The sequence below is a fragment of the Bombus impatiens genome, unplaced genomic scaffold (genome assembly GCF_000188095.3).
Source record: "Bombus impatiens unplaced genomic scaffold, BIMP_2.2 scf_0491, whole genome shotgun sequence".
Lineage (NCBI taxonomy): Eukaryota > Metazoa > Arthropoda > Insecta > Hymenoptera > Apidae > Bombus > Bombus impatiens.
The window spans coordinates 306,058-319,400 of NT_176910.1; the positions used below are offsets into that span (position 1 = coordinate 306,058).

The 13,343-nt window shown below is 33.0% G+C and overlaps 4 protein-coding genes and 2 long non-coding RNA genes across 10 annotated transcripts in view; 4 read left to right on the forward strand and 2 right to left on the reverse strand.

Annotated features, from left to right (window-relative positions):
- The window catches only part of LOC100741705 (phosphoinositide 3-kinase adapter protein 1), a 43,859-nt gene extending 39,285 nt beyond the window's left edge, over window positions 1-4,574 (forward strand). For all 4 annotated transcript variants that reach the window (XM_033321783.1, XM_033321784.1, XM_024368947.2 and 1 more), the window contains 9 exons: window positions 24-214; window positions 728-800; window positions 1,005-1,313; window positions 1,530-1,955; window positions 2,037-2,156; window positions 2,225-2,319; window positions 2,442-2,661; window positions 2,869-3,456; window positions 4,174-4,574. In XM_033321783.1, the coding sequence (XP_033177674.1) occupies window positions 24-214; window positions 728-800; window positions 1,005-1,313; window positions 1,530-1,955; window positions 2,037-2,156; window positions 2,225-2,319; window positions 2,442-2,661; window positions 2,869-3,456; window positions 4,174-4,190 (2,039 nt within the window). In that variant the 3' untranslated portion in view covers window positions 4,191-4,574. The remainder of the gene's footprint in view (window positions 1-23; window positions 215-727; window positions 801-1,004; window positions 1,314-1,529; window positions 1,956-2,036; window positions 2,157-2,224; window positions 2,320-2,441; window positions 2,662-2,868; window positions 3,457-4,173) is intronic.
- LOC112213155 lies at window positions 70-9,621 on the reverse strand. Its single transcript, XR_002947036.2, has 5 exons — window positions 9,415-9,621; window positions 7,855-8,033; window positions 1,473-1,723; window positions 1,206-1,323; window positions 70-207 (listed from the first exon to the last, which is right to left on the reverse strand). It is a non-coding gene; the product is annotated as an uncharacterized LOC112213155 (long non-coding RNA).
- Window positions 3,458-4,175, reverse strand: LOC117151869. The gene is made up of 2 exons (XR_004462024.1): window positions 4,003-4,175; window positions 3,458-3,940 (listed from the first exon to the last, which is right to left on the reverse strand). It is a non-coding gene; the product is annotated as an uncharacterized LOC117151869 (long non-coding RNA).
- LOC100749483 (waprin-Phi1-like) lies at window positions 6,010-8,604 on the forward strand. 2 transcript variants are annotated; one of them, XM_003491005.4, is made up of 4 exons: window positions 6,010-6,268; window positions 7,461-7,561; window positions 7,847-8,022; window positions 8,191-8,604. In XM_003491005.4, exons 2-4 carry the CDS (start codon window positions 7,497-7,499, stop codon window positions 8,439-8,441), a joined length of 492 nt encoding a protein of 163 aa, XP_003491053.1. In that variant the 5' UTR covers window positions 6,010-6,268; window positions 7,461-7,496; the 3' UTR covers window positions 8,442-8,604. The 2 variants fall into 2 exon arrangements, with proteins under 2 accessions (XP_003491053.1, XP_012243330.1); XM_012387907.3 differs by lacking the exon at window positions 6,010-6,268 and adding an exon at window positions 7,058-7,238.
- A 62-nt stretch (window positions 9,622-9,683) lies between the features above and the next one.
- On the forward strand, window positions 9,684-11,156 carry LOC100749361 (waprin-Thr1). The gene is made up of 4 exons (XM_012387887.3): window positions 9,684-9,823; window positions 10,059-10,124; window positions 10,760-10,933; window positions 11,002-11,156. The coding sequence occupies exons 1-4, from the start codon at window positions 9,817-9,819 to the stop codon at window positions 11,091-11,093; spliced, it is 339 nt and encodes a 112-aa protein (XP_012243310.1). The 5' UTR covers window positions 9,684-9,816; the 3' UTR covers window positions 11,094-11,156.
- A 130-nt stretch (window positions 11,157-11,286) lies between these two features.
- On the forward strand, window positions 11,287-13,220 carry LOC105680194 (receptor-binding cancer antigen expressed on SiSo cells). The gene is made up of 4 exons (XM_012387886.3): window positions 11,287-11,798; window positions 11,925-12,077; window positions 12,143-12,256; window positions 12,331-13,220. Exons 1-4 carry the CDS (start codon window positions 11,628-11,630, stop codon window positions 12,520-12,522), a joined length of 630 nt encoding a protein of 209 aa, XP_012243309.1. The 5' UTR covers window positions 11,287-11,627; the 3' UTR covers window positions 12,523-13,220.
- The last annotated feature ends 123 nt before the right edge of the window (window positions 13,221-13,343 follow it).

The window sequence follows — 13,343 nt, forward strand, 5'->3', positions numbered from 1 at the left end:
AAGTGAACTCTTAATTGTTCTAGGCCCCGAAGAGAATCCGACGTTGTTACACTTTGCCGCACGTTTCGGCCTGGAGAGATTAGCTTGGCAACTGTTGGAGTGTCCAGGCGGTGATATAGCATGCGACCTGAGGAACGTGTCGGAACTGACCCCTGCGGATCTTGCAGAGCAGGCAGGACATACGAGATTGGCGCATCAGCTTCGTGGCTACATGGTACAAAAACATCGCCTTTAAAGCGACATCACAGTTAGTCCAATGGAACCGGTACTTTCGTGATATTTCTCTATACCTAATTGCAAATTGTCGCTTGGACGATCCACCTTCTATTTTTCTCTAAACTCTGCGTCTAGCTGTCCGTAGACTTCCAATTGAAAACGTGATCAGTTAAAATCAGTTAAAATTAATTAACATCAGTTGGATTTAGTCGGAATCGGTTAGAGTTAATTACGACTCGTTAAATAATTAATTAATTATATTCCATGAAAATCAGTTATGGTCAATTGGAATTAGTTTGGCGACTCTAACTAGTTTCGTCCGGATTCTAATTACAATTAGAAACTTTAATATTCATAGAATATTGAGATATTGTTAACGAAGAATGATAGTAGGCTTGATTTATAAAATTTTTTACTGATCTTTTGGTATGTTTCGGTGAATTAACTGGTATCTTACTTTTGAATTGCATGTTTCGGGCTTCCCCTTGAATTCTCGCGCACGGTGCCGCAGCAAATGAACGAGTTCACCAACATGTACAGCTATTTGAAAGTGATCAGCGAGACCACTACAGACCAAGCGGCAAGTGAGTAGACCCTCTTTTATTAAAATCTGTATTTTATATCTTTTGAAATTTGTACGCACTTATATTTGAATCTATGGTCACAAATATATAATTATACAGATAAACAATTGCGATATACCCAAATATTTAAACATAAATAAGAATTCTAAATGATTGTGAAATGGTACCAAGATGGCCCAATATTAAGATCGAAACATTTTTCAGGCGCAGACCCATCGACAACTAACACATCAAGCGACACCAATAACGACAAGGAGGATTATTGTCGTCCACGACCCTTGAGCGAAGCCTATTCGGTGCCACCGGCCGCAAGACCAATAACGTCCTTGATCTTGCCAGGTCAATTATCAGTAACCCCTAGCCCGACCACCAGTAACCCCATTGAGGCAAATTATTCAATCGTACCAGCACCGACTCCCGTCATCGCCAGTCCATCAACACCAACGCCTGTGATGACCTCCTCGAACGGCTTTGAACTCCCTCTTCAAGGTTATATGAAAATGCATCCAGCTGGTAGGTAACTCTATAAAGAGATAAACGTAGGATATTTAAATTTGAACTATTGAATTTGTATATTTAAATTTGTCAAGTTGAATATTGAAATATTTGAATACTTAAATTTTTAAATTTTGAAACCTTGTAATGTACAAATAATTTTTGAAATATTCCAACCTGAGACATTTCCAAGCACTGTCGAAAAATTGATGTTTCCAAATTTAATTCTTTAAGGACCAAAAACACCAACGTCAAACGCAGTGAGCCAGCAGCCATCTCGAACAGCGACGCCCACCCAGAGTCGTTCAGATTCTCATCCCATACCTGCTCGAGAAGAAAATAGTCAATCCTCCTTCTCTTATGGTAGAACCACCTCCAATTCCAGCAGCACAAAGTCGAGGGAACCGTCTGGGCCTCAGGACGAGTTACTGGAAATCATAAACGACTTCAAGAACAACGTGTTCACGATAACCGAAGTGGAAAGATTGGTCGAGAACTGGAGGAATCGCAACGATGTTCAACAGAGCTTCAAAGACAAACAGAGGCAACTCACTGCGATGAGGGAAGAGTATGAAAGAATACAGAAAAGAATGAAAGAGGAAATGAAGGCTCCTACACCTTTTGACAGAATCAGAAAGTTCTTCTCCAAAGGAAAGAAAGGTTCGTTAGAGCAAAATACATATATTATAGATAATCCTCTGTTTCATAAGGTTCTAATTTATTTTTACTTTTAAATTGTAGATACGAAGGACTCTACGACCGGAAGTGACGATTCTTCTTCGACCAGTAAAGTGGAGAATGTTAATGGTGCCCTAACCGACCGTAGGCCAGTTAGCAGTCTAAGTCTCCGCAGTGTTTCAAGTACATATTTCGATAGTAAAGTTTGTTCTTTGGAGAGAAAATATTCTAATTAATTTCTATTTTCTTAGGCTCGTCTTCGTCTGGTAGAATGAGCACTGCCAGCGGATGCAGTGGGACCAGTTTAGGTGACAGTGGAACTCATTCTGATACTGAAGATCGACGAGTTAGTATTTAGAAAAATATATAATCGATATCTAAATAAAGAACTTTGAAAACCTTCCTACAGCTACAAATATTTTTATTTGATTGTAGAACTTGAAATTTCTGAATGAAAAATTATTTCAGTTACAAAATGCCAGAGAGGATAAAGCGGGTGTGATGTCGTACGAAATACCACCAGCTCCAAAGCCATTCGCAGGAAGGTATTCCCCGGCGCTTAGGTATTCCCCATCTCCTCGTTCCTCGACTGGAAACGATTTAGATTTGAGACCATCACAGCCACAATTACGAGGCGAGGATACCGAATACTACATCGCTTTTCCACCATCGGGATTACCCATTCACTGTTAGTAATCAAATAGTAAAATTTTAAGAGAAAATAAATAATTTCGATTAATACATACTACAATACTTAAAGATATACGCTAGAAGCAGTTTCGATTTTAGATAATTCCGAAACGATCAATCGTATTCTGATTAATCATAGATTTGTAATTTAAATTTTATTCCGAATAAAAGATTCTAAATAACACTTTTCAATAATGATCAACAGCTTTCAAGACAGAGGCTCCTCTGAAGGAACCAAAAACTCCAAGCTCCCCGTGTGATCATCCTAAGTACCTGGACTTGATTCAAAATTCATCGCCAGTCACTAATGACGCTTCAGAACCAGAGTCCTCCAGACATTCTGGCAACAGTTACGCAAACATTGACCCGTCTACGTTGAACCCAGCGCCAGTACCGCCTGCTGGCATGTGCATTCCAACAAATTACGTGAACGTGACACCAACGTGCGTCACCTCGTCTCAGGACACTACACAAGGTCAGCAAACCGAGCAGAGACACTCACTTGACTTAAATCATGTATCTGAAATCTCGAAGAATTCAACCAAGACCGAGAATCCCGGTCAGGCGGGGGAAAATAAGGTCACTGATGACGTACAAGGTCAAGACAATGTTTTGACTGAAGTTCAAGGTAAAAATAACGAGGAATATGTGGACACGAATCTGGCGAATAGTTTAGAAGGCGTGGATGTACCGGATACTGGTAAACTGCCGGAATATATGAACGTCGACGTTCCTCAGGATCAGAAAACTGGTGCCACGAAGAAAGTGCCTGCTCCTCCTGTTCCACCAAGAGGTAAAGTTACTTTTATCTCTTTTTATTTAAGTTATTCTGTTATTATATTATGAATACAATTGGTACGTATTAGGTTGGATAACTCATGCTTATACATTCTTCCCTATTTCCTTTGCATGTATTTCTGTGCATTTTTTTCTGGTATCAAATACTTTCTGTTTCAAGCATTTTCAAATGTACTACTTACATAGTATTTTAGTTTAATTTAGTAGCAGTTTAATGACATAACTTCCCTTGGATGAATGAGAATCATATCTCGTCATAACAAGCTATTTCAAGATAAAAGAATATACGTGACTAAATATAGTCACAGTATTTCTTAGTATTTACTCAATCCTTCTTCCATGAATTCTCTACTTGTAAATTTCAGCGAACCGTGTCATAAATATATCAAATATCTCAATTATTCTAACTCAAGGTTTATCCGTCCATCATATACTCAGAAATAGTTGAGAAAGAACTATTTAAGGAGCTTAAATTACATCTATAACCAAATGACCAAATGAAATTTTAATTTCATTGAAATCTGCTCCACGAATTCCTTACCAGTTTAGTCACTGGTCATTCCCTTTTACTTAGCGGGGAATCACGAAGGTTGTCGATTACTTTAATGAACTTTCATCATCATTTGCTACTTTTAATGCTATATATGTGTGTGCAAATCATTTCGCTCCTGCAATCGATTCATCAAAATTTTGTTTCTATTTTCTGTTACAGTTACCACGAAGAAGTAAAATAAGAAAGATTACCACGAATAGAAGCACTTGAAAAGAAGTCGTTCCTCCGACTGGAGACTTTAATGGGCGGGTCGTTCAAAAACAGTGCTCTCGGCGATCGTTTTTCATTGAGGAAATACTCGAGTATGATTTCAAGTACTCGACGTCAGTGTTCTTCGTAATCCTTAGTATTAATAGCGTATTTAACTGTAAATTGTTCGGTTCAAGATAGTCGCTATGGCTCATATCTTCTATGTACATTACCTTCGTTCTTTTATCTTTCTTTCTCTTTATTCTAATACTCAGTGAAGCGCGACTTAATCTGTAGTTTTTGTTTATGGTATTGTACTGCAATTAAGTGCGTTTATTGGTCGTTATTAGTCTAAAACTGCCTCGAATGCGTTACGAAAATAAAACCAATGTATAATTAATTATTAACTTGTTACTGTTATCGATAAGCGAAATATACTATTGTTCATAGTATCGAAGATATTTTTAGAGTGTCTTAAGTATATTATAAAATATTTTAATCGTTTCGATATTTCCATAAATTCTATTAGATTAGGAATGAATTTGGAGATCTCAAATCATTACGATCAATAAATTTGGGATCTTCAAAGATTTTAAGTTTAAGTTTCGGAACCCGAATCGTTGAGACAATTATTTTACTACGTTTTTTTAGGAAATTTAGGATATTGTTGATCAACAAGCATTCGAGGCTTTCTGATTACGCCACTAAGTTGTATATTATGTTAATTAACCGATGCTCGGATCTCGGTCCAAGAACGAATACAATGCTAGCGAGCGCCAAATCAAATTTTCATCTTTTGGCGGGAAGCCAAAATCGCAATCTGTACATACTGTCCTCTGCTCTATATTCTATTATTATTGTAACCAGTTTTCTATATAGTCAGTCCTTAGGATTAAGTTAGAACAATTTATACAACGATTGTTTAAAAAAAAAATGTCGATGACGCCAAAGACTGCGTTAAGAATACATGGCGTCGCGTAATCATTATGTTATTAATCATACAATTCATGTACCATACGTTGTAATCATTCTCTAGCGTAAACAATACTTTGTACAGGTGTCGAAATTCCTTTTGTCTTACGTCTTTATAAGAATGACGACGAAATGCGTTTCAAGTACCAAGGATGCATTTATCGTTTTGATTGTAATATCATAGTGTAGAATATTTCACAAAACCATTCTTTTTTATGTCTACCAGTAGAGATACTACTATGTCTTTTTTATATTTATGTTTATACCAATAAAACTAAAGATAATAGAAATTGCAAAATTATTTCAATCGGATCTTCGTGTTACTTCAATGATAATCAATTGATTATGAATTGATCATGAATGAATTACGTAGCATACCATAAACATAGTGAAATATGGAGTATTGATAGTATCGAGTATAATTTATGCATTGTCAGAAAGTCATAATTTTTATCAGGTGCATCTGCTGTGAGGAACGTTTCTAGGAAGCCGCGTTATTCTCAGAAATTACACGTTAAATATGCATTATGTAATTTAGCGTGTCCGTGTATGTAGATTTAATAGTAAGGGGGGAAAAAGCATGAGTAAATATTCTTGCCAAATCTGTCGTTAATCGGAGGTAAAAACCATATTTGTTAACACAAAGTTTGCAAAGTTTCGCTTCTCTTACGCATCATCAAACTTCTTAGATAATATTCTATAAATGTTATTAAACTTAATAACAAAATATCGATGAAATTGTTAATATGAATAAAAATGGACAAATATTCATATTAAGAATTATTTTTTAAAAGATGCCAGAACCTAACACACTGTTACAAAATATGTAGATACTTTAAATGTTGCAAGCAAAATATCGTTGAAGTACAAATGATGTCACGCTCATGTACATACAGCAAATGTGTTTTTTTTTGAATAAAACATGCGATTGAATATTCATCGACAGTATCAAACGACCTGTCGTGGTATCAACATCACGGCCAGGAATATCCAAGCGTTCTAAAATTCTCGAAAAGTACCTATTCAATTATTGACGGCGAGTCGAACAACGTGTCCTTTCTTTCACGAAGGACGATTATCTTTGGACATAAAGGTATTTTTACTCTTTGATTAAAAAAAAAAGCACTTGAAATGAAAAATATATGAAATAAATGCAACGCAGATCTTTTTATATTTGTTTAAAGAGATATCTATGAATAGAAAGTTGTAATTCAATTATCTTTTGCTACAAATTCTGCTCAATCAATCTTCTTATCTTCTTATCTTATCTGACTTCTTAACTCTTTCAATATTTACAGTAAATCTAAATTCTACAAATTCTATGTTAAAATATATCAGAATACACGAAATCGGTAATCATCCAAAGCTACTAATAGAAATTAATATTTATTCAAATATCCCACCAAAGAAATTCATATTCACTTATGTAGATATTCTTCGAAATCTAATTAACAAGTTAACAAATTTTTATCGCAATATTTATATATATATTATACTACTGTATTGATGTTAATTTCTTGTAATGATAGCTTTCATGGATTGGCAAACCAAAAAATTTGGTTCATCTCTCGTGCGAATGAAATGAAGAAAAAATATAAGGAAGAATCTGTAAATTTATATTACTAATATCTATAAATCTCTGATCCATAAATTTAAATTTCTAATTATTATTAAAATAAAAATAAAGAAAAAACTATGCCGCCCCCAGATCAACGATCCGGAAATGATCTAAACTACAGCCCATTCATTTCGTCAACTCTGGTGCTCGCAGAAACCACTATCTATCTTCCTTCCGCTCGATTTAGATTTCTCGTTAATTTGCCACGCTAATTACCGTTGCGGTTCGACATCCGAGGTAGGTCCAACGATCCCCGATTTCCATTAAGGAGTTGCAACGTGCTCGTTACGTTTATCATTGAGTGGGGATCGATCTTATATAGGAGAGAAATTCTTCTCTCTTCAGCAAAAGTCTCGATCACCTGTTTCTTCGTTTGTCAACCCACGACTGAGAGTCAACGGTACCATAATCGATCATATTTCAGTTTTGAAAGCATTAACACAAAGTAATTTAGTACGTCTGTGCGATTTTTTAAACAATTTATGAAATACGATAATTATTATTAACAAAAAATAATAGTTGTGTTTACCGAATTTATGAAATAGTGGAACTCCTGTTAGAAAAAATAAATATTTAAAATAGATATTCTTTAAATGAAAATTTCACGAACAAAGTTTTTATCAAAATAATCGAAGTTTTTACAAACACATGCGTTTTTCGTTTTTAGTTTCGAGTAAGCTAAGTGAGTAAAACTAATTGAAAAATGAAATTGCTTACGATGGTCTTGGTGTCTACGTTGTCTTTGGCCACAACGCTTGCTCAATCCAGGTTTGTTTCTATCTTGTTTAATTAATTAATTGATTGTTTATGATGAACAGATTACGGATTTTTATGCATTTATGGAAATTTAAAGACGAGAAAATATATAAGAGTAGACATAGAATATTCAAAGTATAGTAGCTCTTTATAATATCTAATAAGTTTGTGGTGAATCAAATCTCTCATTAAATCCTACTGTTTTAGTTATGTTCTTAAAAAAAAAAACATGAATTTAAATAAATACTCTCAGTCTGCTAATGAATCTTCCTCACGCAATTGAAATAATGTCTTCAGGTACGAACCTTTCGCTGAGAAACCAGGTTCCTGTCCACCACCTTTGCCAGTGCAGATTTGTAGTCAATCTTGTTTCTCTGACTCACAGTGCTTAGGAATTGGCAAATGTTGTCCAACCAATTGTGGAGGCTTTGTTTGCACAAAACCTGTTACCATGAGGCAAACAGTTCCTATCGGTAAAGTGACACTGTAAAGCAATTAATAACAAAGTTGATAACTAAATTTTATGTTAATTAATTGGCAGAAACGGTATAAAGTTATTCAAATTCTTAATAACTGAAAACCTTTTAAAAATGCCTAACTTTGATTTCAATTATAGAATTTGATTTAATCTGTATATTTAGAGAAACCAGGTTCGTGTCCAGCGAAACCAAAAGGAAGATGGGTGTGCTCACCAACCTGCAGTGTTGACAATGATTGTAGAGGAACAATGAAATGTTGCAAAAATAGGTGTGGAGCATTGGCATGTCAAAAACCAGATGTTGAGGTGGCTGAATTTGCAGACGAATCGGAAGACTTTTATAATAATCCCAGGAATCCTTACATCAATTCTAGAGATCCAAATAATTATCTACGTTATTATTTCAATAAGTAATTAAAATAATTGCAGATCGCCATAAAATATTAACAGGAAAATATGATTCTCTTTTTATTTAATCTTTTGTAAATAAATATATCCTTGTGCCATATCTTGTAATTGTTACAAAATTTGTGATAATTGTGAATTAAAAATCTTGCTCTTAACTAGATGTAGTAATTAATATATATCAGACTTTATGGTACTCTTTTTATACCCCTTTTTAAACCATCTAATTTTTAAATTTCTAGATTTACAAATTGATCGATATCTTAAATAATAGATAACAATGCTTGTTATACATATATGCGCGTTTGTAATTGAAATAAAATGTTCTATGATGAACCTTCTAATTTCTTAAATGATTTCTCAGAAACAAATTCATTGGTAAGCGGTTTTATGTAAAGGACGCGTCACCTTATTAGCCTATTGACCTGAATTTGCATAGATCCTTGAAGAATACATTCACGAAATCCAAGTAGAGAAGGTCATTAGCAAAACGGACTAAATGGAGGATCGTTTCTAGTTTCCTAAAATCCTAGGAAATAATCGTTAATATAAGACCGTATCAAACTATTTTATTGTTTGAAAATAAATAAAAAGAAATATAAAAAAAAAACATAAACTGCTAGAAAAATTAGATAAGAAACAGAAAAAAGATGACATCTTCATTTCAGAAAAATTCAGAAAATCCTACTTACTGTATAAAAATTTCTCTTACATATATATTATAAAAAGTTCAAAAATTTTGTCAATATTAATTTAAAACCAAAAGAAAGTTCAAATGCTTTATTCAAAAAATCGAATTATTTTGAATATATTATTTTAATCACAAATGGTGAAATTTTCCAGTATTGATTTAAAAATAAAAAATATTCAAATAGATACAATGTAAACGCGTTTATTGTTGTCGCTTAATACATCTAAAATGGCTTGTAATAAAATACATAAAAATACGTAATTTGTATCAATGAAAGAATGATCTACGAACCTGAAGTCTGTATTAGTTCCACGTAAATTCACGTATTCAATTGAAATACCCAACTACATTATTCGTCGAACAGTTGAGTCACAAACGTAAAAACATATCAATAATAGTCATAAATGCATTCATAAACTGCAATGATGTCGGGAAATATCAAGAAGTTGAATCAGCTGGTTCCCTACGTACCGCCGTTTCACGACATGTTCCTTTCGCTGACCGCAGAGTAGAGGTGGAAACGAATGAGATAATGACATAGAGATTGTTATGTAGATAGATAAGGAAAGAAAATGACAGAGAAAGATTTAAGAATCTGAACTCTTATCACGCACCAATTAGACGTTGTTCATCTTGCAGTTGAATAGATCTGGTGATTTTAAAATTGTGGAAGAGGATCTTCGACAAAGAACAATGCATAGTATGTGTGTTTATGAAAATTGAGACTTTTACATAAGGTGTTTCAAGTTAACAAAAAGTTAATGTGAGTTAAAGAGACAATATCATCGAAGAGATAACTTTGTCGTTTCCGAAAATGAAAAAGGCTATCTAAAAAGATAAATTTTTCTACTTTTTGTTTGTATTGAGACATCTTGTGCATTAATACATTATTTTATTTTTCGAACTTTTGAATAATCAAGTGTATATCATTATAGAGAAAGGAATAATTATGGTACTGGCTGTGTGCTTATTAATCGCTGTGGCAGACGCTCAGCTGTCTCGTAAGTTAATTGATCACCTCTATGTAGATATATTATTTACTGACATTTCATATAAAACTAATAGAACTTTTCTTGCTATTGAATTATTAATTTATTTCGAACGAATGCGATAATGTTGTAAATATAATTCTATTATCTATAATTAATATCGACATATTGACACTTTAATTGAGTATTAACTAATAATTTGTCATATTTTATATCTCTCACGTATATCTTGATTATGCTTATTACCAATAAATGTTTTACTATGAGAAATATATACAGATACGTTCAGATATAATCGTCGATATAACGACTGAGAAAAATCAATATGACTGTTCATAAAAAATGATTTCCTACAAATTCTGTAAGATATTTTGGTTCATCCTATATCTCATCTATGATCACATGTTCTGTCTTTTGTCAATCATAAAATATAAAGATAATACTACATTATTACTATATTACCATGCGAGTATTTCAATATAGCTTACCTAACAAGTATTTATTGATCTATTTGACAATCTTGATGTCGTATAATTTGTTTAATATTAGAATTAATCGAAATGAGTTTCTATTTTCAAAAATGGCGCATTAAAATTATCTTTACGCAAAAGGAAAATTCATCATTTACAATTTAATCATTTTTTTAGATAAAGAAGGACATTGTCCATTAAGAAACAGTGTTTCAAAATGCACTCCTAAATGTGTTTCGGATTTTCAATGCTCTTTTAATGAGAAATGCTGTCCAAATAAATGCGGAAGTGAGTCATGTGTTTCAGCGAGTCCCGTTAGTACCGGCAATGGATATAAAGGATCATCGAATGGTAAAAGAGTTTACATAATTTTTTAAGATTTATATCTTCTAAGATCCATAAGAAAATTTATTTTTCAGACGACGTTTATTGTGGCGGAGTAAAATGCGGTCCGTACCAAAAGTGTAAATTCGATCGTAGAACGAAACGCGAAAAATGCGTTCGTACATAAACGATTCTCTGAAATATAACAATATTATTTTTTTATAAAATAAATAAACATTTGTTTTAATTACTTTACTTTGTACATATATATTTTATTCCTCTCGTGAATATAATTTAAAATTTTGTGAAAAAATAATGAAAGATTATACATAAGTTGTTAATAAATATAATTTCTAAAGGTTTACAAAAATTAAAATTTAAATTGCAAGATGGTCGAATTACGATTAATTCTGATAGCAACTAGCAACCTGTTGAAAGTTTGAAAACGAGTCGACAGTCGACACATAGATTTTAATCGATATTTCTCGATAACCTCTTTATTGTTTTACGAGAAGCTGTGTGCCGGATGGAGAATATACTTATTATTAGCAGTTATTAGTGTTTATAAAGTATGTACAAAGTGATACGACAGTAAAATCACTTAATTCTAGATATTTTTCAGCAAAATGGCATTTGATCAGTCTTGATTCTTTGTAATAAAAACATATACAATTTATTATTATATCATTGTAAAAGAGGTTAGATCTATGCCGATATTACGATGGCAGTAGAATTTTTAGTAAATCGTTTGAAAGCCCTCATCGTATTACTTCTGGGAGTATTTAGGCGTGCGATGTGCTGTCTTCGACGTCGAAGAAGGTCGTCTTGTGATTCTATACCTCTCTCCACGATCGGCGTAGTACCAAACACCGTAAACAACACAACACAACCAGTGAGTTTCGAACATTATCATTCACCTTTTTTTAAGTTCATTTCTTTTGCAACGATTCAAAAATTATGAAAATCCTGTTGTACCATTGACTCCGATAATAGTAATCACTGAAGATGCTTGCTCAAGGAATTAGAGCACTGGGATCAATGGGAAGAAAATCCTGTCGTGGTCGTGCCAGATAAACCAGTTAACACGGTACAAGCAAAAATTGAACAATACAGACAGCAAGTTTCTAAACTGCCAGAATCTACAGAGGAGCAGCAACCAAATTTTTTTGAGGTAATTATCTCTATTGCTTTAACAACTGGAAAATATCTATATCTAACTTCTTATATCTATCATAGAATATGACACCAAAGATTACAACACAGACAAAGATTTTAGTAAAAGATAAGGCTTCGGAAAATACAACCTGGAACGCATCAAAATTTGCCATGGCGAATGATCTCGTGCCATCTGTATGTTTATATTTCTTATATGACTATTTTTAATGAGAAGGAACTATATAATTTCTGAAATTATATTTACATAGAACGAGCTAGGAGAATGGGAAGACAATGCTGTTGGCTGGGAAGAAGAAACAACAAAGGAATTTGGAGACCCCACAAAAACATTAAGAGAACAGAAGCGAAGAGAAAGGGAGCAACGGCTGTTTGAGCAGCAGCAGAAAAGAATTGAACGCAATTCAAGACCTCAACCATTAGGTGCAAAACTAAATTCTTGATGAGAAAGGATATAGAAACAAAGATTTACATCAGAAATGATAATTTTTCATTCGATGATGTTCATGCACAATGTAATCTTTTTACAACTGCATGGAACGTCAATTAAGATTAAGAAAAATCAAAAGTCATTGCTTGTGCTATGAGTTATATGTTTTTTTGTAAAATTTACCGAATTGTACCCTGTATAGGAAAACATCGCAATAATATTATTTGAAATGTCCAAATTTATATTTTAATGCGTTTACTAGTTAATTGATACATCGCATCTTACGCATTTAATTCCTTGTTGGAAATTACCTGAAAATCACTGAATGGTATTTAATGACACGTGAAATATTGAACTTTTTAATAGAAAACAAAAGAACTGACTTATTTACATAACATATTTACGTTACAGAAACTACGAATGTTGCATTGGTAAACGATAATATTGTTACTTTTGTTATTTAAATTGCTTTATTGTTAAAATGTTTATAACGTCTAGGGACATTCCATGTAAATAATCTTGTAATACCACGTAGAAACTGATTTTTTATAATGAAATCGGACTATTTTTAGAAGGTGAAAAAATAGAATAACTAATCTCTTCGCAAGTATGAATTCCTCTATTTGATTATTTTCTTAATCATACCGATATAAAACCGAGAGCATGTTCATTGAATTTGTAGCGGTATGAAATAAATCATATTACTACACATACTGTTATTAAAAGACTTTATGAAAACCTCCAACAAATGCAAACAAACATTTTGTGATATATTGTAAGTATGTCTAATAAGCATTTGATACTTGTGCTGCTTTTAAAATGCCTTTTGTATGG

What these genes read in the sequence shown, in the direction of transcription:
- LOC100749483 (XM_003491005.4), top strand. Translation starts at nt 7,497, where the DNA reads ATGAAATTGCTTACGATGGTCTTGGTGTCTACGTTGTCTTTGGCCACA. An exon ending in ACAACGCTTGCTCAATCCAG is followed by an intron (nt 7,562 to 7,846) that starts GTTTGTTTCTAT and finishes TAATGTCTTCAG; the next exon opens with GTACGAACCTTTCGCTGAGA. An exon ending in GAGGCAAACAGTTCCTATCG is followed by an intron (nt 8,023 to 8,190) that starts GTAAAGTGACAC and finishes CTGTATATTTAG; the next exon opens with AGAAACCAGGTTCGTGTCCA.
- LOC100749361 (XM_012387887.3), top strand. An exon ending in GGCAGACGCTCAGCTGTCTC is followed by an intron (nt 10,125 to 10,759) that starts GTAAGTTAATTG and finishes TCATTTTTTTAG; the next exon opens with ATAAAGAAGGACATTGTCCA. An exon ending in ATATAAAGGATCATCGAATG is followed by an intron (nt 10,934 to 11,001) that starts GTAAAAGAGTTT and finishes TTTATTTTTCAG; the next exon opens with ACGACGTTTATTGTGGCGGA.
- LOC105680194 (XM_012387886.3), top strand. Translation starts at nt 11,628, where the DNA reads ATGGCAGTAGAATTTTTAGTAAATCGTTTGAAAGCCCTCATCGTATTA. An exon ending in AGCAACCAAATTTTTTTGAG is followed by an intron (nt 12,078 to 12,142) that starts GTAATTATCTCT and finishes TATCTATCATAG; the next exon opens with AATATGACACCAAAGATTAC. An exon ending in CGAATGATCTCGTGCCATCT is followed by an intron (nt 12,257 to 12,330) that starts GTATGTTTATAT and finishes ATATTTACATAG; the next exon opens with AACGAGCTAGGAGAATGGGA.